This window comes from Mirounga angustirostris, unplaced genomic scaffold (assembly GCF_029215605.1).
Source record: "Mirounga angustirostris isolate CCGP_5_RB_7025 unplaced genomic scaffold, mMirAng1.0.hap1 SCAF_9, whole genome shotgun sequence".
Lineage (NCBI taxonomy): Eukaryota > Metazoa > Chordata > Mammalia > Carnivora > Phocidae > Mirounga > Mirounga angustirostris.
This window is the reverse complement of record NW_026991717.1, coordinates 47,649,253-47,674,228: the sequence shown is the minus strand read 5'-3', so window position 1 is coordinate 47,674,228 and position 24,976 is coordinate 47,649,253. Positions and strand designations below refer to the sequence as shown.

Here is a 24,976-nt window from a genome sequence, read left to right as displayed (position 1 = left end):
AAATTTGCATGTATGGTGTGTCATCTCCCATATGTAAAACTGGTAAGTTAGGCAATTGCAGCTAGGCATGTTACTGGGCACCATGGAGGTGAATATCAGAGAAATAGCTAAAATTTGCAATTGGTTTCCTCTGGGGAATGTGACTGGGTGGAGAAGGGAAGCTGGAGAGTCCAAGTTTTCATTATATCTTGTTTTACTTCGATTAAAAATGAAATTGCCTAATACTGTTAGGATACATCTGAAAATACAAGTAGGCATCATGAAATCATTGGGGTTGGTGAGTTAATAATGGATTTGCAGATGAATGTCCTTCTCTAAGTTGTTCCCGTTTGTAAAATTGGGGGCGATGACGTCTAACATGTTCTACATTTAGAAGAATAATCACCAAGCAGAAGTGACAACACTAGGCTGGTAGGAGACAGATGTATCCAGGCAGACCCAAGACAAATTGGAAAGACAAAATAAGTCAGGATGCACTATAGCTGAATAAATAATTGGTAAAGTCGTATGGATATATTTTGAATGCCATGCCTTAAAAAAGAGACTACGCCCATTACCCTTTAAATGTTGACAAAAATTATCCATACATTTGCCCACAAAGGAAACCTCAATACATTTAAAAAGGAAGGAATAATAGAAACTTAATTTTTTGACTACAGTACATGGTAGAAATTCACAACATACAGAAATAAGGACCCTCCAAGCCAAAACAACACAACAGCAAACATACTGGATATGAAAAGACTTTCTCGAAAACAACTCATGGGTCAAAGCAAATATCAAATCCATAGATTGAGACTATGTAGGAAATCATGATAGAAACATTACTGTGGTAGAAATTACCGGCTGCCTTCCCAGCGTTAACAGGACGTTGATTTTGTTGAGAGTGTCAATGACCAGCTAAACATTCCTGTTTCTCAATCCGTCCTTGTAGATGGGGGTGGCCATATGATTAAGTTCTCACCAATGAGAAAGATATAAAATAATAGTGGTGGGTGGGAATTCCAGGAAAGCTCCTTAAAAAGGTTGACTCAGCTGACCTACTTACTAAACCTTTGGCATATGTGATGCTGGGTTAACCATTTTGTAATCCTAGGGTGACTAATACATGCTAAAAGTAGATGAGTGGAAAGATAAAAGAGGTATTCCTCAGAAATATACTGCCATCCATTCTGGCCTTGGACTTCCTGCCTCTGGGGAAAAAAAAAATCCTAACTCTAAAGTTGCTATTTTGGGTCTCTTTGTTAGTAGGAGCCAACACAGTTCCTAACTGACAGTCAGATATCACAACTCATGGGATGTAATTAAAGAATAAAAATAGGGTGCCTGGGTGGCTCAGTTGGTTAAGCGACTGCCTTCAGCTCAGGTCTTGATCCTGGAGTCCCGGGATCAAGTCCCACATCAGGCTCCCTGCTCAGCGGGGAGTCTGCTTCTCCCTCTGACCCTCCCCCCTCTCATGCTCTCTCTCTCAAATAAATAAATAAAATCTTAAAAAAAAAAAAAAGAACAAAAAAAATAAATGAAGCATGCAAGTCAAGAAATTGGATACTGAACAACAAAACAAAGGAGAGCAGAAGGAAATAATAAAGATCAAGCTAGAACTCAATAAGAAAATTAAAAAAGAGAAATGATTGCGAAATCTTGAGAGCTACTCTTTAGGAGAACAGTTATTTTTAAAAATATATGTAGAGGGCGCCTGGGTGGCTCAGTTGGTTAAGCGACTGCCTTCGGCTCAGGTCATGATCCTGGAGTCCCGGGATCGAGTCCCGCATCGGGCTCCCTGCTCGGCGGGGAGTCTGCTTCTCCCTCTCCCACTCCCCGTTTGTGTTCCCTCTCTCGTTGTGTCTTTCTCTGTCAAATAAATAAATGGAATCTTTAAAAAAAAAAAAAAAATATATATATATATATATATATATGTAGATACACATTTTACTTGCTCAGTCAAGAATTAGGTGAAGAAGCACAAATAAACACAACTGGATAATGAGAAATTATAAAGGAGATGAAATGATTTACATTTTGTAAAACTCTGTGCAAATAAACTTGAAAATGTGGATCAGATAGATGATTTTCTTGGAAAATGTGCTACTAGACTGACTCCAGAATAGAAAGAAAACTGAAAAAGGCCCCTAGCAGTGAAAGAAATGAGACAGCTGTTATGTGTGACCACTTGTTACTGCTCTTCCTGGGGCTTCTTTGCTGTTGGGGTTCTCTAGAGGGGGTGGAAGTGAATTTCTGGTGGGAGGCCTCAGAGGGTGGGGTGGGTTGGGCGTCCTGCCTGGTGATCTGTGTTCTGTCTCTGACCACGGTGGCCATGCCCCAGAAAGGTGATGGCACTGATTCTTGGCATTAGGACACATCCCAAAATAAGGGGCCCCAATTCTTTAGTTTTTTGTAACATTTTTCAGATCCATGTGTTACTGGAACCTTTTTGGTAAGAAAAAAATGATGAAAAATTATTTTTAATCATTTGCTCTCATTGGCAGTCTCAGGAACAAAATAAAACAATGTTCTGCACATCATATACAAATAAATAGAAAGATTTCAAAGCAAGATTGTGCATAAAAAAGGTTGAAAATGCTATTCCAACAGGAAGATCAGTAGTACAGGAGAAAAGAGAAAATGGTGAACATCAGAGTGCCTTCGGTCTTAATCGTTTCATGGAAAAGTACCTTGTTCTCAAATGCTAGTAACTGGAACATCCTATTGGTTAAAAATAAATAGCATAAGTTGTGAGGAAACCAACTAAGGAAAAAAACAAAGCAACCAGAATGGCCTGTCAGCTAGAAACAGAATAAGGAGGTTATGCCAAAGTGTCAGGTTCTTATGCCTGTCGTCCCCCAGAGGCCACGGTTCAAGCCCGGTGTTGACAAAACCATGGTCACGGAGGGCATCCAGAAAGGCCTGTTTGGATGAGCATTTGGTTGAAGTGTCCTTGCTGGTTAAAGTGTTGTGTTTTCTTGGAACTTTCCCCTCATCATCTTCATTTAAACAGATGTAATTCTCTGGGCGCCTGAGTGGCTCAGTCATTAAGTGTCTGCCTTTGACTCAGGTCATGATCCCAGGGTCCCGGGATCGAGCCTCGCATTGGGCTCCCTGCTCAGCAGGAAGCCTGCTTCTCCCTCTCCCACTCCCTCTGCTTGTGTTCCCTCTTTCGTTGTGTCTCTCTCTGTCAAATAAATAAATAAAATCTTTAAAAAAACAAAAAACAAAAAACAGATGTAATTCTAACCTAATGTCCTCTTTTTACCCCATCTTTCCCTGGTAGCGGGAACAGTGAACCATGGAGCTGTATTTCGGTGAATATCAACATGTGCAGCAAGAATATGGCGTCCATCTGAGACTCGCAAGTGATGATAGCAAAAAATCAAGGAATTCCCAACACTCTAAGGCAGGCTCCTATGGTGTCAGTATCCGGGTGCAGGGAATTGATGGCCACCCCTACATAGTCCTGAATAACACGGAGCGGTGTCTGACAGGCACATCTTTTCCTGAAAATGGGCCACCATTTCCATCTCCAATGATAAATAACCTGCCCCTGCATTCCAGCAATGGGTCTGTGCTGGAGGAGAGCAACGCAGAAGAATTGCAGCTCCCAGAAAATCCTTATGCCCAACCCAGCCCAGTAAGAAACCTGAAACAATCCTCTCTCTTTGAGGGCAAGAATGGGGTTCTCGAATGCAAAGAGGGGCCAGTGAAACCATCCCACATGTTGAACTTTCAGAGGCATCCAGAGCTTTTGCAGCCCTACGACCCTGAAAAGAATGAATTGAACTTGCAAAATCATCAGCCTCCTGAGAGTAATTGGCTAAACACTTTAACAGAAGAAGGTTCCAACAATAAGAAGGCTTGGACTTGCTTCCCCAAACCTGGTAGTTCCCAGCCTACCAGCCCTCCTTTGGAAGATGTGGGCAAATCCAGCGTGACGGCCATTCGTTTGTGCAGCTCTGTGGTCATCGATGACCCCAAGAAGCAGACCTCAGTGTGCGTAAATGTTCAGAGCTGTGCCAAGGAGGGGCTGGTGGAGGAGGCCCTTTCCCCTAGTGGGAGGTCCCTGATGGCCCACAGCCCACACACCCATCCCGAAACCAAGAAAGCCAGGCCGGATGTGCTTCCCTTCCGGCGACAGGATTCAGCGGGACCTGTGCTGGATGGAGCTCGGTCCCGGAGGTCCTCTTCCTCATCGGCAACTCCCACTTCGGCCAACTCTTTGTACAGATTTTTACTTGATGATCAGGAATGTGCCATCCATGCCGACAATGTAAATCGTCACGAAAACAGACGGTATATCCCCTTCTTGCCAGGAACTGGGCGGGATATTGATACAGGATCAATTCCTGGTGTGGATCAATTGATCGAAAAGTTTGACCAAAAACCCGGGCTTCAGAGGAGAGGAAGGTCTGGGAAGCGAAACAGAATCAACCCGGAAGACAGGAAGCGGTCCAGAAGCGTGGACAGTGCCTTTCCTTTTGGTCTCCAGGGGAACGCCGAGTACCTAAACGAATTTAGCCGGAACCTGGGCAAGTCCAGCGAACACCTCCTCCGCCCGTCGCAGGTGTGCCCGCAGAGGTCACCTGCTCAGGAGCACCGGGGGAGACAGAGCGTGGGCCGGGCCTTCGCCAAGCTGCAGGGGGCCCACCTCAGGCCTCCCCAGCAGAGCAAGGATGGGAAAGTTCCAGAAAACACAGGTGGTCGGCAGAGTACAAACACGCACGCATCTTCCCTCCCAGCACAGAATAAAAAGGAGGAGGAAATCAAAACAGCCACTGCGACGCTGATGTTACAGAATCGGGCACTAGCAACTTCGCCTGACTCCGGTGGCAAGAAGATTTCTGTGAAGACATTTACTTCTGGTACTCAGGTAATGCTCAGGTTGGCCTGAGGTAATGCTTAGGGAATGCTAGCTGTAGGAGGCTACAGGAATGCAGACCCTCTGTCTTGAATCACTAACTGCATATTTGATTTGTGTCAGTTTTCCCCTACAGAGTTTTCAACTTACTGCCAATTGTGTGGTTTTCCAAGTTAACTCAGGTACAGCTAGAATCCCATTGTGGTCTTGTCTGTCAAGTGACCTGACACTATATGCTTGATTTCTCTGTGTGTGTGTGACATCTGAAGGTGTGCAGAATTTGTTTCCACACAGAGGTTCAGTGCTTAGGTTGTGTAGATATATTGACTTTTCTCATGACATTGAGTGACTGGGTTAATATCTGGCCTGAGAAATTAGGTTAATTTTAATTTAGGTGAATCCTAGAGTGACGGAATTTACTTAAGTGGTATATTTAGTGTTTTGGTAGTACCAATAAAAAATAATGATAGTGGTAAAAATGATGATAAGGTTGGTAAGTGTCAGGCACTATTTGTTATAGATTCTAGGATTGCACCAACCCTATGAAGGTAGGTACTATTAATCTCCATTTACAGGTGAGAAAATTGAGGTGAGGCAAAGTGAAGTAAGTTGCCCAAGGTTACAGAGCTACTAAGTGGTGGAGCCAGTTGTAATGAGGATCCTTACCTGAGGAATTGTTTTTGGAAAGTAGGAATGTGTTTGGAAGCTTCTGCATCAGGGTTTTGACTTCTTCCTGGAAACTTCATCCTGTGGTCTAATAACAGGCTTTATGTTCCAGGCCACACCGGATCTGTTGAAAGGCCAGCAAGAGCTTACTCAACAAACCAATGAGGAGACGGCCAAGCAGATACTTTACAATTACCTCAAAGAGGGGTTAGTGATTTTTCTTAAAGGAGCAAAGTCTTGTCCTTTTGCGGGGGGGGGGGGTTGCTCTTAATTTCCTTTTCTGAGACCTTGTGTTTTCCCCTCCCTTCCTGCCCTTGTGTGAACTCTTTGAGGCTTAGGAGTCAATGGCTGAAGTTTGCATAACAGTATTTGAGTTGTGGGTCGTGGGTGTGAAGAGCAGGGGGAAAATGAATTTATATATATAATTTATTTTTTTTAAGTAATCTCTGCATCCAGTGTGGGACTTGAACTCACGACCTCAAGATCAAGAGTCATGCTCTTCCGACTGGGCCAGCCACGGGCCCCTATTTTTCAAATGACTCCTTATTATTTAAAAAGAAGTTCAAAGATGGGAAGAATGTCCACTCTTCAGTTTTGACTTGAGTCTGCCACCTTGAGTTCTTCATGCATATAGTAGTAATCAATCGTCCCCTTATTAGCCTTTATTAAATAAAACCCCTTTATTAAATAAAACCACTTCTTCCCCTCCCTGGAGTTGACATTGGCCAGGAGCCCCTGCTCCCATGATTTTTAAAGCATGTATGAGTCATTTAAAAGCACTGCTTTTCGCATACTTATCTTGGAGGCTGAGTTTGAGTAATCTGGTTTTCAGTCCTTGCTTAGATATTAGGTCAGGAATTTGCACTTTCTGTTTCCATTGTCTCATCAGAAAGGATTAAAAAGGAAAAAAAGCTTTACAACCTGACGTGACTGCAAGTCACTTGGCAAGTACTCATTGGTATCAAAACGCTTCGTATTTTTGCATCGTACCTTACAATTAAAGAGCTGACAAAATAGTTTCAGAATGTAAGAGAGGGGCTCTTTTTGGCATGGGGGTGGGGTGGGGAGTAACCGAGCAGATTCTTCTAGCTAAGAACTAGTTGTTGCTGTATTTTTTTGCTCATGATGTATTGAGAGACTGGTGAAATAGACTTTAACAGGAGGTGACTATTTGAGGAAACTTATTTAAAATTTTTTTCCTAACTGCCAGGTATGTGTGATAGAAGGTGTGGTCGAAGTTAGTAAAACTCTATCTGGGGGTGCCTGGGTGGCTCAGTCGGTTAAGCGTCTGCCTTTGGCCTCAGGTCATGATCTTAGGGTCCTGGGATCGAGCCTTGCGTCGGGCTCCCTGCTCAGTGGGGAGTCTGCTTCTCCCTTCCCTCTGTGCTCTCTCTCTCACTCTCTCTCACTTGCTTGTAAATAAATGAAATCTTTAAAAAACACACAACAAAACTCTATCTGATCATTACCTGTGAAAGTGTAGACAAAGAGCTGGGGTATTGACAGTCTCCTCTTGGGCGATTTATTTTTTTAAACACAGGCTAAAAACCAGTTAAAGTCACTGTAGATCATTTAAGATTTACAAGTAAAGTGTGTGGATGTGGTTTTGTGTGAGAGAGACACACAGAAGAAATTCCTTGCTGGAATGAATATAAGTCAGTTGAGTCAAACAACAAATTACTGAATTTTCACTGTATGTTTTCTCCAGGCTTAGAATGTTGGTACATCTCTTTCACATGCTTGGAAATGGGACCCCTCATTCCAAATTTAGTGTTAACATAGAACAGTTTATTTGAAGAGAAGTACACCATCCATCCTGTTCTTCTCACACTGGCTTTGCCTGCAGCCTTAATTAATTCATACCTCTTGCAGTTTATCTTCTTAAACGGCTCTGTTGTTTGTATGCTGTGGCACCTAAAGTATCTTGAGACCCATGGTTGTACCCCTCACTGTTTTTTCTGCTGCCTCTTTTCCAGAAGCACCGATAATGATGACGCAACTAAACGGAAAGTCAACCTGGTCTTTGAGAAAATCCAGACTTTAAAGTCTCGAGCAGCAGGGAGCACACAAGGAAATAATCAAGTAAATTGGAGTTCTGTATTCTGCAGAGGGCATTTAACTTGGAATGTGGCATACAAATTGCTCTTTCTTCAGCCAGTACATTCCTATACATTTGGTTATTGCAGTAAGTGGAAAGTTACCTGAGTAGGGAGCAGGATCTAAGATGGAAGATCATGTTGTAAATATTATTGTGCACCTGCCTTTTTTTCAGCAAGGTTTTTAAAGAGATTTTATTTAAAAAATATATAACATATAACACGATGAAACAAAAAGGGGGTGAACTTTAGAAAGAGAAAATAAGGGCGCCTGGGTGGCTCAGTTGGTTAAGCGACTGCCTTCGGCTCAGGTCTTGGCCCTGGAGTCCCAGGATCGAGTCCTGCATTGGGCTCCCTGCTCAGCAGGGAGTCTGCTTCTGCCTCTGACCCTCTCTCCCCTCATGTTCTCTCTCTCTTTCTCTCTCTCTCTTTCTCTCAGATAAATAAAATCTAAAAAAAAGAGAGAGAGAGAGAAAATAAAAATAGGGAGAATGGAATGGAATCATGGTCGGAGAACCCTAACATATCCAAGGTATCGAAGGAAGCTCTAGAACTTCAGAGAATAAGAAATAAGAGGATAAGAACAGGAGAATAAGGAATAGAGACTGGTGAAGCCAACCAGCATGGGTAGAAGAGAAAGGAAGAAGTGGAGTGGGGCCAAATTCTTTTTTAAAAAACTGCCTGTTTCATTTATTGTGCTGAATTACAGTTGGGATGTGGAGATTTTTTTGGTTGTTAAAGGAGTCATCCCATGTTTGGTGAACATCTGCTACATGCCAGACATACCTTGTGTCCTGACAGGAAGCAACATTTGAGAGGGACGACTAAAAGCTTGTTCCTCAATCCTGCACCGCCTTGAATTGGGACGCACTTCTTGCTTGTGTGTCTTCTCTTTCTCTCCCGGGGAATTCTGCATGCAAAGGAAAGAGTATACCAGAGACCGTTCACAGGAAGTTTGCCTATAGCTTCTTTGTCACTTTGGAAACATAGGTATACAGGATGTTCTTAGGCATCAGCTCCCTCTTTTCTCTACTGTTCAGCGCTCAGCTAACCCATGACTGCTGCTATGGCATCTAGTAGAATGATCTCACACACAACACACACACACACACACACACACACACGAACTATTCCGATGGGGGAATCTTTAAATTATACACCTTGCTTATAGGCAGGCTTCGGGGGCTCTACATAGTTCTTAAAATTGGTGTAGGGGTTTTGTGCTAAAACTCTTAAATCCAAATTACCACTGTGACTCTTGCTTTTCACTCACCTGCATATTTTTAGGGTGAACACATCCTTTGGCCTTGATGTTAAGATTGTCATTGTGGGTCACAGACTATGGGTATCCAGACCAAACTAGGGAAGTTAGGTTAAGCCCTCTGGAATCTGGGACACTAACAGTGTCTTAAAAAAGTAAAGAAGTCTCTGGGAGAAGAAGGGAAGGCAGGATGTTCTAGGTAGAGGGACTAGCATGAACAAATACAAAGAGGTACGTGTTCGCTATGTTTAGGGGACTGGAGGTGATTTAGTGTAGCTGGAGCAGAGAGCCAGGGTGTGGAGAGGAAGTGCCAGATAGAAGGGACCTTGGAAATCACAGAAGTTTCCATTTTTGGCTAACGGTGATGGGCCATCACCGATGGGCTTTGAACAGGAATGAATAGTGTGGTATTTGTAGAATTTCATTCCGTTCATTCATTCACCATGACTGCTTAATTGCCCAGACTTTTCTACTCTTGTTCTTCCTCTGTTATTTTTTGAATCTGATTATCTGTGGCCAGAGGCTTTGGAGTTTTATCTTTTTGGTGTCAGTTGAATGATTTCCTGTGAGAGAAGGAAAGACCATACTGGAAACAGCAGAGTAGGTACAGTTTTCGTTTGGGCGAGAACAATGTACAATTTCCCTCATTGGGTTGGATTTAGATTTCCATAATGGATTGTTCTCATTTTGCTTAAGAAAATAGGAAATCCTGTGTTTTTGTTGGTGGTTGGGTTCGGTTAACTTCACAGGAGTAGGTGAGGAAGTACCTCATTCCAAGTTCATCACACACAACTCACACCTGGATTCAGGCGTGTGAGAGCCAAGACGGCTTTTTCTAGCTTTGATTCCTGTTTTTATCCCTTTTCCTCCCCTTTTGTGGTGTTCTAACCACTTTGCTGTAGGATTTTAGCCAAATCCTTTCAAGAGCATCATTCTGTTATATCCATGGAAGAAAAAAAATGAGATCGTTAATATTCATACTCAGATCAGAGTCTGTTTTCTAATAGACTCTCTAATCAGACCCCTCTTTATTATATCTCCCTTCATTATGGAAATGTAGCATCTAAAAGAAGAAAGCCAATTCAGCCAGCATACATTTATTTACTACTTGTATACAGGCATATGCAGAGAGCAAGAAAATCTCAGGTTCTAGAATAATGATTCCCAGTGCAATGGAAGTTCTGTAATAGATGGATTGTACGAAGGGCCTTGGGAACACAGAAACATGGGCTTTGGTTATAACTTTAGGCAATAGAGGGATCTTCAACAAATACTTATTTTTTATCTTTTTACATTGTTTTACTGGGGTATGACTTATATACAGTAGATCGCACAACTGTCTAGTTCATTGAGTTTTTAATATAGGTGTGTGTCCATGCACACACCACCCTGATCAAGATACAGAGCACTCTGATCACCCCCAGAAGGCTTCCTTGTGCCCCTTTCTCTAGAGGGGTTTACATTTGAATTGGGTCTTAAGATTTTGATGTTACTGCTCGCATTACATTTTGGGAGAAAGAAAATAAAGCATCTCGAACATGTACATTAGGTTATCTCTGCAATTAATTACAGGCTTCTAATTCTTCGCCTGAAGTCAGAGACCTGTTGGAACAGAAAAACAAGTTGACCACAGAAGTGGCTGAACTTCAGAGAAAGCTTCAACTAGAAGTCAAGGTATCTGATTTTTCCTTTTATGTTATTTTTTAAATTTCTGTCTTGCAAAGAATATTTTAAGCAAATCTGGGTGCTCAAGCGAAGCGAAAGCGTTTTTTTCCCCCCCAAAAGAAATATTCCTCTCATCACTGAGTAAATTCCTGTATATTTGGCTCCTGCTATCCAAAGAACTTTTTTTTAATTTTTAATTTTTTTTTTTTTTTTTAGATTTTATTTATTTATTTGAGAGAGAGAATGAGATAGAGAGCATGAGAGGGGGGAGGGTCAGAGAGAGAAGCAGACTCCCTGCTGAGCAGGGAGCCCAACGTGGGACTTGATCCTGGGACTCCAGGATCATGACCTGAGCCGAAGGCAGTTGCTTAACCAACTGAGCCACCCAGGCGCCCTAATTTTTAATTTTTTTAAAGTAATCGAAGCCCATAGACACAGTTTGCTTTGACAGAGTAAAACACTGTTGGATTCAGGCAGGCCAGTAGGAAACTAAATGCATATTAAATATCCAAACTGAGTAATAGAAGTAGCAGACTGAGGTTTAGCTGTCTTTGTATTTCTCTTAGAAGTATTACAACTCATTCAGTATTTAATGTTTCTAGTTGCAAACTCCCAGGCCTAGTCATATAGGGTGATTAAGTTGTTTAATAAATGAGTGCAAAGACATGGAGTCCATCAGAGTTTTGAGGTAGTCTTCTGTGGGATTGCATTAACGTTCAGTGGAGGTACTTGAAAATCACATGTATTCATCTTAGAATCAGCAGAACATGAAAGAAGAGAGAGAGAGAATGAGAGCAAGCTTGGAAGAGCTCCAGGGCCGGCACGACAGTAAAATGGAAGAGAATTCCGTGCTGCAGCAGCGCCTGGAAGAGAGCGAAGGGGAGCTCCGGAAGAACCTGGAGGAGTGAGTTCTGGGCCAAGAGCCTTGGTTCCTGCATCCCATGTAGCCAGAATCTTTTTGTCTATTTAATACTACCCAGCCTTCCAAATATTTAGAGGGGCTGCTGACCCTTCCTTTTCTCCCTCTTACCTTGTAAAATTGCGAAGCTGATGACACATGCAAGACCGGTAAGCAGAAAGGTTAATAATTTCAAATTTCGTTGAATACCTTAAAGGATGCCTTGTAAAGTTTTAGCTCTGAGACTGGCTCCTGGAGCTGATAAGCGAGAAGCAGGGAATACTGAATGGTGATATCTGTAGACGGAGATTTCAAGAAGCCTGGACCCAGCCTCCAAAAAGCACATGTCCTATGACTTCTGTAATCTCCCAATTTGTGAATTTTATCCTGAATGCTGCTGACCAGTGCTTATGCCTCTGTTGAGTCTGCAGAGAGGGAAGGTCAAAGCCAAGATGGCCCTGCTATTGCATCATATTAAAATCTGTGAAAAAGGGATCTGAAGCCAAAGTCTGCAAACGTGCAGTGCTATGAAGCTCTGCGGCTGTGGTGGAGGTCTTAAGTGAAGGTCTAAGCAGGAGTGAAATCCAGAAGGAAATTGCTTTAAAAACATTCCTAGATAGAAAAATTGGTGAGAAAAAAAACAAAATTTAGGGTGTAGTAAAGACTTTACAAAATCAAAAGGTAAAGTAGTTGTGAGTTTGATTTAGAGCAGAGGTTGGCAAACTTTTTCTATCAGGTAGTAAATATTTTATGGTTTATGGGCCATATGGTCTTTGTTGGACCCCTTTTGTTCTGCCATTGTATTGTGCAAATGACCACGTGTAATACATAAATGAATGAGCATGGCTCTATTCCGATAAAACTTTATTTACAAAAATTGGCCGTGGGCCAGATTGGCCAAGTAGGCCATAATTTGCTGACTCTTCTGGGCCTGGGGGCGGGGTGGGGGGTAGGGAGTAGGGTGGCTTTAGTGAAAGCATTATCAAAGAGGTTCTGCTTTTTTGGGTCAATTTCTTTCTTATCATCTAAATTCTAGTACCCTACAGTCTCCTTTTGGGGAGAAACTGTCACTGCATAACCTTCCCCATTACATTGGTTTGAATTCTCACTTGCCTTCTTATTGGACAAATTAGACTGTAGACATGAGTTCCTACCAGTGCCTTTTCTGGTTTGTGATTCCTTGTTCAGTATAGAACGGAGAATGGAAGGCTCCTTGGGGCTTCAGAGGACTCTGCTTGACCCTCTGAAGGTTTGAAATCAAACTGGATGAAACAATGCAAGGCTTAGCACCGTCTCTCTGATGGGCTTCTTCCCCTGCTAGACTGTTCCAGGTAAAGATGGAACGGGAGCAGCACCAGACAGAGATCAGGGATCTCCAGGACCAGCTCTCAGAAATGCATGATGAATTGGACAGCGCCAAACGAGCTGAGGACAGGGAAAAGGGAGCTCTGATTGAGGTAAGGGGGGGAGGGCGTGGGATCAGGTGTCAAGAGAGGCCCCAACTTCCTGGAGGGGGTGGGGTGGGTAGGGGCGGCGGGGTCTGGATACTACAAGCCATGTTCCACTATGCCTATGGCTAGATTCCATAAAAGCATCATCTGTAATAGTTTTTAAACTTTGTCTTAGGAAAAATTTCAACCATACAGAAAAGTAGAAAAAAGTAATTCATTAACTCCCATAGAGCCCCAATCCAAATCCAATGGTTGTCAATATTTTGTCATACCCCATTTCTTCATGTTCATTCATTTATCCTGTTATTTTTTTCATCTGTCCATCTATTCATCTTTGCTGAACCATTTCAAAATAAATTACAGATAATACCACACTTCACCCCTAAATTCTTTGGCACGCATCTTAAAAAATTAGGGAATTTTGTTATAACCACAATACTATTATTATACCTAAAACAATGAATTATTCCTATAATATAACAGTAATACCTGGTCCTTATTCAGAATTTGCTAGTTGTCCCTCAAGTATATTTTATAGTTGTTTCCTCCACTCCCAACCCAGGGTCCAGTCAAGAATCCCATATTGCCTTCATTGTTCTCTTTCTCTGCCACCAATTTCCTATTCCCTGCTCTCTTTCTTCCATTCCATTGATTTTCCAAAGAGACCAGACCAATGGCCCACATTCTGGATTTGTCTGATTATTTCCTCACGGTGTCCGTTAACTTGTTCCATTATATCCTGCATTTCCAGTAAATGTGAAGTTAGATCTAAACACTAATAGATTCAGGTTAAACTTTAGGCAAAGACACTTTGTAAGTAATGCTAGTAATGGGAAAGCATTTTAAAGATGCTCATGCCCATACAGCATTTACCACAGTTTTTTTTTAAGGCCCCCACAAGAGTGTAAGCTCCAGGAGGCAGGGCTGGTGATGGTTGGCTTAGTGTTTTATCCTCATTAGCTGTTCCAGTGCCTGGGACATATAGCACTTGGCAAATATTTGTGGAGATGGTTGGATGGATTCATTATGAATAAATGAATGAGTGAATGAATGAATGAACACTTTTGCTATGTACATAGGCTGTCCGTCTGGCTTCTGCCCATATCAGTATATTCCCTATTGACTATTTAGTTCTTATCAATCCACGAATCAGTGAATGAAGTTGACTCTTTCCTCTGCTTAGCATTTGTTAATTATTGTGTGGTTTCCTAAAGACAGTCATTATCTCTTCCCTGAATTAGACTGCAATCCTGTTAAGGTGGTAGATACATACAAAGGTTGTGAACGTCTACTTTTTTTTTTTTGGTCAGAGATGGGTATAATTGAAGATCAGAAATAGAATTTGTATCTCTGTGTCCATTTAGGTGTTTTGATATTGGCTATAATTATCATACCCTGTATTTTTGGCATAGTTTTGAAGCTTATTTCCTTATAAGTTTCGGTTTGTAGGAACAGCCAACAAATAAATGATACACAATTTAGAACAATGCAAAAAAAAAAAGAAGAAGAAACCATAAAAAAATAAAACAATAAAGGTACTTTGTCAGCATTTACTTCTCATTTTCTACAGCTTTCCCCCTAAGGGCCTGGGTCTTTGTTCTGGTCTTGGAGTTCAAGTTTCTGGCTGCCTCCAAGTCTCAGCGGTCAAGTGTTTTCTCACTCCCTTCCTTGTTTCATTTTGGACTAATTCCCTGGAGGGATTTTAGGTCTTGCTCTTTAGAACTTAGAGTCTCTTCCCTGTGACTTGGTGGTGGCAGAGAGCAGAGCGCTGGTGGCTACCCAGTTATAGGTGTTCTCACAAATTCATTTACCATGTAGGCAGAGGGGAATTGTTTCTCTTCTCCCACATGAGCATCTCTCTCTCTGTCTCCACTTAGATCTTTTCTCCTGAGAAAGCCTTGGGCCTGTTCCATAGCACCTCTTTTTAGCCAGTGACCTTTATCTTAAAAACCAGCACATTCATGGTATTATATTGCTTCTCATGGTTCCGCCTTCTTCTTGGGGCTGAGTTACAAAGACAAGGTACATTAGAATGGGGTTTTGAAAATGGTGTATTTGTTGCTGAAATATTAAAACATCATAAAATGGGGGTGCCTGGGTGGCTCAGTTGGTGAAGTCCAACTCTTGATTTCAGCTCAGGTCATGATCTCAGGGTTGTGAGATGGAGCTCTGCATCGGGCTCTCTGCTGAGCATGGAGCCTGCTTGGATTCTCCCTCTCCCTCTGCCCCTCCTCCCCTGCTCACGCGCTCTCTTTATCTCTCTCAAAAAAAAAAAAAAAAAATTAAAATTTTTTTAAATTATAAAATGGAATTTTAAAATGGAGGGGTGGTAGAAATATTTTCCTAACATCTTAATGACTATTTTTATTTCTACATTTTCTATTTTTATATCTACATTTATTTCTTCACTACCTCCCTATCCATTGATAGCTTTCATCTACCCTTCTGTAATTTAGGGACAATTATAGTGTCCCTACAGCTTTGATACCTGCCTTTAAAAATTCATTAGTCAAGGGGCATCTGGGTGGTATAGTCGGTTGAGCATCTGACTCTTGGTTTTGGCTCAGGTCGTGATCTTGGGGTCATGAGATCGAGCCCTGCTTCGGGCTCCGCACTCATTGCTGAGTCTCCTTAGGATTCTCTCTCCCTCTCCCTCTGCCCCTTCCTTGCACATGAGTGCTCTCACTCTCTCAAATAAATAAATAAATCTTTTAAAAAGTTCATTTTTCAGAAACACTTTTCCTTATTATAATTTATAGTCTTCATATTTCATTTTTTAGGGAGATAAACCATAATAAATTTCATCATCCTCTATTGTTTCTCTCTTTTTTTCAATTACATAAAAATGTGTTGAATGTTTTTCACATGTATCCTTTTACTTCTTTAGAAAAATTTCCTAAGGATAAGTTCCCAGAAATGATGTCACTGAACAGTTTATGACTTTCAATAAAAATGTAGCTTCATAAACAAATTTAAATAGAAGACTTTGCCATATCCTATGATACTTGTGTGGACACTTTATTGATTCTAAAAAGGGAAGGTGTTATCTTTGCTGTTGGGAAGTCTTTTAAGTTGCTGGATTTTCTCACTAATAGAAACCTCTAATTGTTAATTGTCCTTTCACCTGAAATCCTGTTTCCTTTTAGGTTCATTTTAGCACATTTGAGCTTGCTCTATTTTCTATCTGTCCATTTCTTCTACTAGCCAGTTAGTTCAAGAACATGTCGGCTTTGCTTCTTCCCCCATTTCATGCCTCATACAGTGCCAAGCAACAGAGCAAATGAATAAATAAATTTCAGTATTTAAATTATTTTAGAACTGTCACCATTTGGGGCGCCTGGGTGGCTCAGATGGTTAAGCCTCTGCCTTCGGCTCAGGTCATGGTCCCAGGGTCCTGGGATCGAGTCCCGCATCGGGCTCCCTGCTCCTTGGGAGCCTGCTTCTCCCTCTGCCTCTCTCTCTCTGTCTCTCATGAATAAATAAATAAAATCTTTAAAAAAAAAAAAAAAAAGAACTGTCACCATTTAAGAAAAGGGAATAATTCTGAATTGAGCCGCATGCTTCTTTGCCTTTTTAAGCACAATGCACCGAGCATATATTATTGAATAAAATTTAATTAATTAAATAGTCTGACTTATTTATAGTGGTAACTAGGATAAGGATATGAGCCTCAGTTTTGGTGATGTGTTTTCAGGCTGGTAATGAGAGACAGAAAAGGAAACAGAGCACATCTGTTCTTAAAATAGCCGATATTGCTGGCTTTCTGATTATTTGCCTCTTTCCTGTAACAGGAGGAATATCATCTATTCTGTCTTTCTGCAAGATGAGTTAGGGCACAGTTTCTCTGTGTCAGATTGGGTTTCTCTGGAGGTTCATCCTCACTGTTTCAATCAGGTTCCTTTGACTTGTCAGCAATAGTTAAAACATGACCTATGGTTTCTATAGCACTAATAAAATAGACCCTATCTCCTTGTCACATTCAATTTATTCTTCATATCTTAATAAAAAGTGGCCTGGGGGAATCTGATAACAGATTATAGTTATGGCCAAGTTTTCCATGGCATTTGGCTTAGAACAGGCTCTTAAACACAATGAATATTAAGCACTCCTGCTTTTGAGTGTTTGAAAAAAGTTTGAAGGCTTTTTATTTTGGGAGGCTTGCCAAATGCACAAGATTTTTCATGAAATCTCTTTTAATTTTTTACATTTTGTTAAGTAACATTGGACACCAACACAAAATCAGTGAAGTAACAGTAAGAGAGAATAAAGTTAAAAAAAAAAAAAGAAGGAAGAGAGAGAGAGTGAAAAAGAAAGAAAGAGTAAAAAATACCATTCTCTTAGGATAAACCATATAATTGACCAAAAATAAGATGACTTTGTTATTCTGTTAAACAGTTGATGGTTCTGAACTTTTTTTTTAAACTCAAGTTACAAAAATGATTACAAAATAAGTTTTCAATCACTTCTTTGTTGGTAAATGCATTCCTCTCCATTCTGGGGGTAATGGGTGAACATGAGACCTTGCTCTAAGTGCCTTGACAGTGGAGTTTCTAATTACCAACCATTGTCTTTGATGGGAGCCTGCAGTGCTGATGGATGGGCCTCACTGCAGCAGAGACTGGTAACGGTTTATCCCTGGCATTTGCCAAGATGCAAGTACTTAAAATATTCTGGTATTGAAATTGTATTGATCTGAGGATAAACTGTGCTCAGAAACGAGGTCTCTAATAGTAAAATACTGGTAGGATATGACTGCACATTTTACAAATTTTAATTAAAAAATAACTAAAAAATAAGGTTTTTCATCAGCTGTGATCTGCTTTCTAGGCCATTCTTCTGGGGGAAAAAATTACATAATTCCCTATCAGCTACAGTTTCGACATAAAACCTTTTATGTGTCCTTTTAGTGAGTATGGGCCGCAGATAGAGACCTTATAACTTCTGGGAAATATGTACACAGAAGAGATCAGCATTTTTCTCAGTTTGGCATGGAATACCTGTGAATAGGTGGTGTGTGAAATGGGGCTTTCTATGGGCCAGTGAGTTGCTGGCCTGGATATTCTGGTGTGTGGGTCTCAGTGCACCTGCTGTCAGGACAGCCACTTGCTGCTGCTAAGAACAGCCAGGTTCCAGAGTGTGCTTTCTTTTTCTTTCAGCTTTCCTTCTTTCCTTTCAGGTTCTGGGCTTGTCTCTTTTCTTTAAGGAGGTGGACACCCTTCTTATAGGCACTTCCAGCCAAACACAGTGTTCTGTTGCGTTTGCATCGAAGAGACTGAGCACAGTGTAATTGTTTGCCCCTAAGTTCCTCTTGAGTGTGTAGGCTTGTTGTCAGGCCTACAGAGGCTGGGTGATAAAGAGAAGGGGCAGCGGTATTCAGTCTGTGTCCCAGTCTTCCACCTATAAGCTGTGTGATCCTAGGCACGTTAGTGTCTCAGAGTGCCAGTTTTTTTTTTTTTTTTCATTTAGGAATGAGAATACTATTAATCTCCTTGAATATTCATCTCCTAGGATTTTTGGAAATGCTTAGCACAGTTCTTTTTACATACTGCGTACCAAGCACAGTGAAATTTGTAGCCCCTCCCCCTAGCCCACAGACGTACTCACTAGATTTTTATCTCCTAGAGGCTTCTGTGTCTGCAGCTAGCCTGGATGCATAGAGGTTTTGTTGTTGTTGTTTTTAATTTTTTTTTTTAAGATTTTATTTATTTGCGAGAGAGAGAATGAGAGACAGAGAGCATGAGAGGGAGGAGGGTCAGAGGGAGAAGCAGACTCACTGCTGAGCAGGGAGCCTGATGAGGGACTCGATCCCGGGACTCCAAGATCATGACCTGAGCCGAAGGCAGTCGCCCAACCAACTGAGCCACCCAGGCGCCCTGCATAGAGGTTTTGAAAGTGCTGATTCCGATTGGCCAAGGCCTCCCTCTGTTTTCTCTGAGTGGTGTCTCCAGAGAGGCATGCTCATCTCCAATGGATATTTACTTACGTTTTGAAATTTATATATTTCCTCTCCTTTCTTTGGCTTGAGATGATTGGCAGTAAGGCTGATGAGGTGATGAAGTCAAGTTTTTGAAATCTCTCCTGCCTTTTGGTCTCTCCGAGCCTGGACCACCTCCAAGTGCTGCTGAGCGATACGGCGCGGTGTAATCTGATGGGATCTGTACAACACGGGCCACCTAGGCGGCAGCCACACACAACACCATGTCGCTGTCAAAGGGACCATGAAAACCTAGGTTCTTGACATGCATTGGTGGCACTACACAAAAGGCGACACAAAGCACAGATATATCCTGGAAAAGATAAGTGTGGGAAGAGAAACTGCCTTATCATCACAACAACTGAGAAACAAATGTGTGAGAGTAAGAGCAGGAAACGGGGGTTGGAATCACAGGGACTCCCACAAACAGGCTGGCAGAAGGCCCAGGAAGACCTGCAGGGACAGCCGGTAGCAACAGTGATGGGTGCGGCTCTGGTCCTCCCGAAGGAGGGACTGGCAGCCTCGGCACCAGGATGTCCCCCTTTTGACGAATCTCAGGATCGGCTCTATTTTCCTAAGATTCGCTCATGTGTTCTGCGCTTGGTGCTTCGGAAGACCCCGAATTGCTGTAGTTATCTGGATGAATCTCTTGGCGTTTCATCTGAACTTATCAGTGCCTGCTAGTGAGATTCTGGAAGGTGCGAAGTCTCGGTGTCTGCAGTGCAGCCCTACCCTGGGACTGCAGAGATTCCCCTGGTTCAACGGATGTGCAGGTCCTAGAGAAAACGAAAGAGATTCCATTGCCAGTTATATTTTCATCCCCTCATGAGTGACATACTTCTTGAATGGAAAGTAGTTTCTCATCTCTGAGGCCTCGGCTCCCCCGGTGGCAGTCATTCCTCTGATTTCCCGGGAGCTCCAGGAGCACAGCATGTGTATTTACTCAGAAGGCACCAGTGAAAAAGAGAGACTAGTTTAGAATTCTGTTATCTGCAGACTTCTGCTGTACTGCACATGTTAATTCATTTATATTCAGAACAGACGCATTCCCAATAACATTGATCCATGCACCAAAAATATGATCACATCGGTATCCTTCTTTTGAGGGGCTGACAGTCTGGCAGGGGAGAAAAGAACATAGTCTAATGGACTGCAGGTAAAAGAATTACATGCTCTGAGATGTATAGCTAAAGTGAGGTGGGTATCAGGAGGGGGATTCAAGGAAGACTTCTTGGAGAAGGTCCTGCTGTATCTGCGTCTTCAGAGATTTTCTGAGAGACAGAGAGAGAGGCGGGACTGAGAGGGAAGAGGGGCACTTGAGACAGAGGATGCATGTGGATAATGTCATAGGGGCCCCAGGTGAGCGACTGGATGCAGGGAGCAGTTGGGTGGCAGGAGAGCCTAAACCAGGGAGGTGAGGGAAAGGATCTAAGATGTTACAGAACTTTTGGAGGAGGAGGAGGAGGAAAGGAAGGAACATGATGAATTCACCAAAAAATATAAACCTACTGAATCTGAGGTGCCCATGGGACATCCAGATGGATGTGTCTGGCAGGTCACTGGAAGTGCCGGTCTGAACTCAGATAGGAGTTGGAGGTAAAGGTTTGGGAGTTACTTGCTTAGAATTAATAGATGGCGGGAAAAAATAGATGAGCTTGCCAAAAAAGAATAAAGAATGCAAAGTTGCATTCTTGGGGATCATCTTAGCTTTTGGGAAGAGGGAGAGAAAAGCCAGAAAAGACTGTCTAGAAAAAGCAGCCTGAGGGAAGAAAACAGGCATGTACCCTCTTTGAACTGCAAGGCCAAAGAGAATTTGAAGGAGATGGGTGGGGAGGATCAAAGAAGGGTCGGGGAACAATTGAGGACCGGGAAGAAGCCTGGATGTGGTAATTAAGAGGTCACTATGACCTTGGAGGGGACAGTCTTAGTGCAATAGGATCCAAAGCTATATAGCAAGAGATTAAGGAGTGAATAGGTGGTTAAGAAGCACAGCCAACAGAAATTATACTTTCAGGAAGTTTCGTGGGGAAGCTTGTTTTTGTTTTGTTTTCTTTTGTTGCCTTTGACCCAGTGGATTCTTACGGCCTGAGGAAAAGGACATAGCTGCAAGGAAACGGAAGAGAACAAAGTGACAGAAGAAAGATCACTGATGGAGGAGAGGCTGGGAGCAGTCTGGCGAGGGGCAGCTGGATGTGTGTGAGGCGGCTGCGGGTGGGAGAAGGCCGGGCAAGCGGAGGAGAGCCGGGGTGGACAGGAAGCTGAGGCAGCCATGGCCGAGTCCCGCCAGCATGAAGTGAGGGCGTCGGGGCTTGACGAGAGCTCGGTGGGTCTGGGACAAAGAGGGCGAAGTAAAAGGAATGCTGAGCTTTTGGCAGGACACACTTGGGTTTAGGGAATGCGATTTGTAGTGGAACTTGCTGCCCCGGTTTTGTGCCTTTCGCCAGGAGCGCTTGGCAGTTAAGGAGGAGAAGATGGGAGTGTTGCGCGGGCTCAGGGGGGCGAGCGGGACCCGAGGAGAGGGGGCGGAGTCAGCCAGGCCTGGGACCCTGGCTCCCGGGTTTGCGCACGCGCCCCCCGGGGTCCCAGGGGTGGTGTGACGTCAGTGAGGCCAGTCCGTCGGCATGTCCCCCAGTGAAGCAACAGCACGCCAAAGCCCGTTCGTTGCAAGAGCGACAGGCCTTTCATTGCACAGGAAGGGAAGGAGGTGGAAAAGGCAGACATGCCCCTTCAAAGCAATGAAAACGAAATCAGTTTCCCTTTCTCCTCCCTCAAATTAAATCAAACTCCGAAAAGCTGAGACAGACAAATCAAGGGGAATGATGGTGTCCAAGGAATGAAAAGAAAGACGGGGAGATGGGCTAAACTGGTGGGGAGTGTGGGGAGGAGAGAGTCGGAGGACAGCTTGGGAGTATGGCCGTTGGCCCCAACCGGGCTGCTCAGCGGAGGTGATTAATCCTCACCTCCCCTTTCATGATTCCTCTCTCTAGGAACTCTTACAGGCAAAACAGGATCTTCAAGATCTGCTCATCACCAAAGAGGAGCAGGAAGACCTCTTGAGGAAGCGGGAGCGTGAACTCACCGCCCTGAAGGGAGCCCTGAAGGAAGAGGTCTCCAGCCATGACCTGGAGATGGACAAGCTGAAGGAGCAGTACGACGCCGAGCTGCAGGCCCTGAGGGAGAGTGTAGAAGAAGCAACCAAGGTGAGTCACCGCGCCAGGTCTGACCAGACCCTAGGGCCCGTGGGCCTGGGGCGCGAGAGTCTGGCTTGGGGACAGACGAGGGGGTGAGACCACCTCGCCCACACCCGTGCTAGTCGTTTTTCATTACAGAGTGAAGCTCAGTTTCATCAGATCATGGAAGTAGAGCTTGTTCACAGATAATGAGCTTGGCAGTGCCGCTGTGGACCCTTTTGAGTCAGTAAATTTAAACGTTGTTAAAGACACGGGCATGCTCTCGTTCAAGGTGAGATTTGGAGGCCCATGAGTGAGCCTCTTGCAGAGCAGAGAGCTGGGCCCCTCCAGGTATGCCTGAAGGTCGGTGGCCGAGGGCATCGTGTGGCTTTGCTAACGGGGCAGGGTGGCCGACCAGACCCAGATTTCTGGAATCCTTCACCCCTGCCCCTGCCTTAGCCTGTTCCTTTTGACTCGTGACGCCTTGTGTTGAACAGTTCAGTTTCTTTTCTCAGCAGAGTTCCACGAGGGTTAATTGGCTGAATTGTCCAAACCCTTGCCAGATAATTTTTCTCTTAATTGAATTCTTGGCTCCTATAAATAGATTGAAAAATTATGTTGAGGTCTTTTGGTGCAGGCCTCATCTTGGCCATTGGAGAAGAGAAAAGCAGTGTTTTGAAGGGGAAAATGCTCTGCAATATCATGCCATCTTTAGGGAACGAGAGGAATTACAGAGCATAAAGTTTTTAGCGTCTCTGCAACGCACAGGTTAAAGATGATGAGGAAAGAACTCTTGATATTGTTGTTTTATTCTGGGATGATTACAGAGACAGCTCAGAGCGAGTAGGCCCCCTGTCTCCCCTAAGCTGCATAGTGATTCACTGATTTTCAATTATGGCATGGTAATTGCAAATGACAAGAAGTGAAAGATGGTTTTGTTTGTTATAACAATAAAAAGTCTGGGAAATAGTCTGTTTGGGGTTTGTTATAACTGAGACAGTTTTTAAAGCTCTTCTCATTGATTTGCCTTAGTGTTTTTCTTGTTTTGTTTTTGAGACTTGGTTTCGTTTGAGGGAGAAAATGGAAACCGATTTCATTTTCGTTGCTTTGAGAGGACGTGTCTGTTTTTTCCATCTTATTTTCTTTCTGTGCGGTGCTCCAGGCCTTTCTGTGCTGTTGTTTCATGGGGGACGTGCCAGGAGGCTAGTGAGAAAGATGATTCTCCTTTGGACCCACCACGTGTTCTTCACCTTCAGACCTTGCGTCAGAGCTTGAGTTAACGTGGTTGATTTATTGAAGGGTATTTGAGGATGGTGTCTTGGGGCATGTTTATAGTGATTTAAATGTAAGGACAGTTAAGCTTGTGCCACACTTGGGATGCAAGATATTTTGTCAGAAGCTTCTACGTCCACTCACAAACACTGTGAGTGGGGAAGGGAAACGTGGTAGGTGAGTGGAATTGAGATAATCTGTAGAGACTTAGTCTGTTGCATTTTGACCCTTGCAAAGGTCAGTATTATATGTTCATTTACAGCATTTTCATTATGCCAGTTCAAGAGAGATAACTTCCTTGACCTGTACCGGTCTGTGAAAGAAATAACAGGTGAGTTCGCCAAGATATCTATCATGGGCAGAGAACATAGGGTTTCTGAGCACCCAGAAACTAACACAAAGGGGCTCACCTTAGCATCCAAAGGGGTGCATGCCAGCAAGCTTCTTTGCCCCAGGTCATATTCTACAGTGCTATCAGCATCTTTCCCTGAAAGGACAAATCTGATCATGTCAGCCTCTGCTTAAATGCTCTCTTGGCTCCCCACTGCTCCAGATGTAAGTTCAAAATTGTTAGCATGGTAGGCCCTTCCTCTGCCTAACCCTGTCTCCGAAAACTCCATATTATTTTAGTCCTTTCACCTCTGTGCACATGTGGACTGACTTCCTTCCACTTTTCTGCCTGACCACCCTCTTTTCATCCCTCAAGACCCTCCTCAGATGTCGTCTCCCCTGTGATGATGACTGGGTACCTCCACTTCCCTCGGTGGATCCTTCCATAGGGTTTCTGTTGCTCCCTGGTTATTCCTCTACTGTAGTTTGTATCATACCATGTTATAATTCATCATGTCTACCAACTTCATTAGACTCTGAGCTTCTTAAGTACAGGGGCCATTTTTATCCCGCCCCCTTTTTTTTCCCTAGAGTGAGAGTGACAAACCCAAGTACCTCAGGGCCCAGACAGGGACATCAATGAGTGGACCTCTGGGTGTGTTGTTGGGGTGACAGTAGGGCACGGTGGAGACTGTGGCAAACTAGAAAGTGTGCCCTTTGCTGTAGGGTCAGTTGCTTCTCTGCTGCAGTTGAAAGTTGTCAGTGAAGGAATCCTGGGCTCATGTTGCAATCTCTCAAATTTTTTTTTTTTTTTTTTTTAAGAAGCCAGATATCTGGATGTTGATGTGAGATCTCCTGGCTTTTAAATTAGCAAGAAAAGAATGATAGAGACCAAACTCAACCCATCTGCACATTGACAGCGTGTGATCTTTGTCTCTTGAGTTTAACACAGTGTTTGGCACGCAGTTATGTCTATGTAATGTCTGACGAATGAAAGTAAGTGGAGGACAAATTCCCCTCTTAACTAGGTTTTCAGTCCCTGTGGCGTGGTTCCTGTTGGATTTTCTCTGATGGTGATGTGGGAGGTCTTTTAAGAAACCCTGCTATGACTCTGAATTTCTGTACCTTGCTTTTATGTTTCCCTGCAGTTTTTTTTCTTATTTTTATTTATTTATTTTTTTTTAAAGATTTTATTTATTTGACAGAGAGAGACATAGCGAGAGAGGGAACACAAGCAGGGGGAGTGGGAGAGGGAGAAGCAGGCTTCCCGCCGAGCAGGGAGCCCAATGTGGGGCTCGATCCCAGAACCCTGGGATCACAACCCGAGCCGAAGGCAGACGCTTA

The 24,976-nt window shown here is 43.2% G+C and overlaps 1 protein-coding gene across 4 annotated transcripts in view; it reads left to right on the top strand.

Annotated features, from left to right (window-relative positions):
• The window catches only part of CGNL1 (cingulin like 1), a 158,815-nt gene that overhangs the window by 55,355 nt on the left and 78,484 nt on the right, over positions 1-24,976 (top strand). For all 4 annotated transcript variants that reach the window (XM_045899992.3, XM_064570420.1, XM_054513523.2 and 1 more), the window contains 7 exons: positions 3,269-4,861; positions 5,628-5,722; positions 7,492-7,597; positions 10,445-10,546; positions 11,293-11,441; positions 12,757-12,892; positions 21,848-22,060. In XM_045899992.3, the coding sequence (XP_045755948.1) occupies positions 3,284-4,861; positions 5,628-5,722; positions 7,492-7,597; positions 10,445-10,546; positions 11,293-11,441; positions 12,757-12,892; positions 21,848-22,060 (2,379 nt within the window). In that variant the 5' untranslated portion in view covers positions 3,269-3,283. The remainder of the gene's footprint in view (positions 1-3,268; positions 4,862-5,627; positions 5,723-7,491; positions 7,598-10,444; positions 10,547-11,292; positions 11,442-12,756; positions 12,893-21,847; positions 22,061-24,976) is intronic.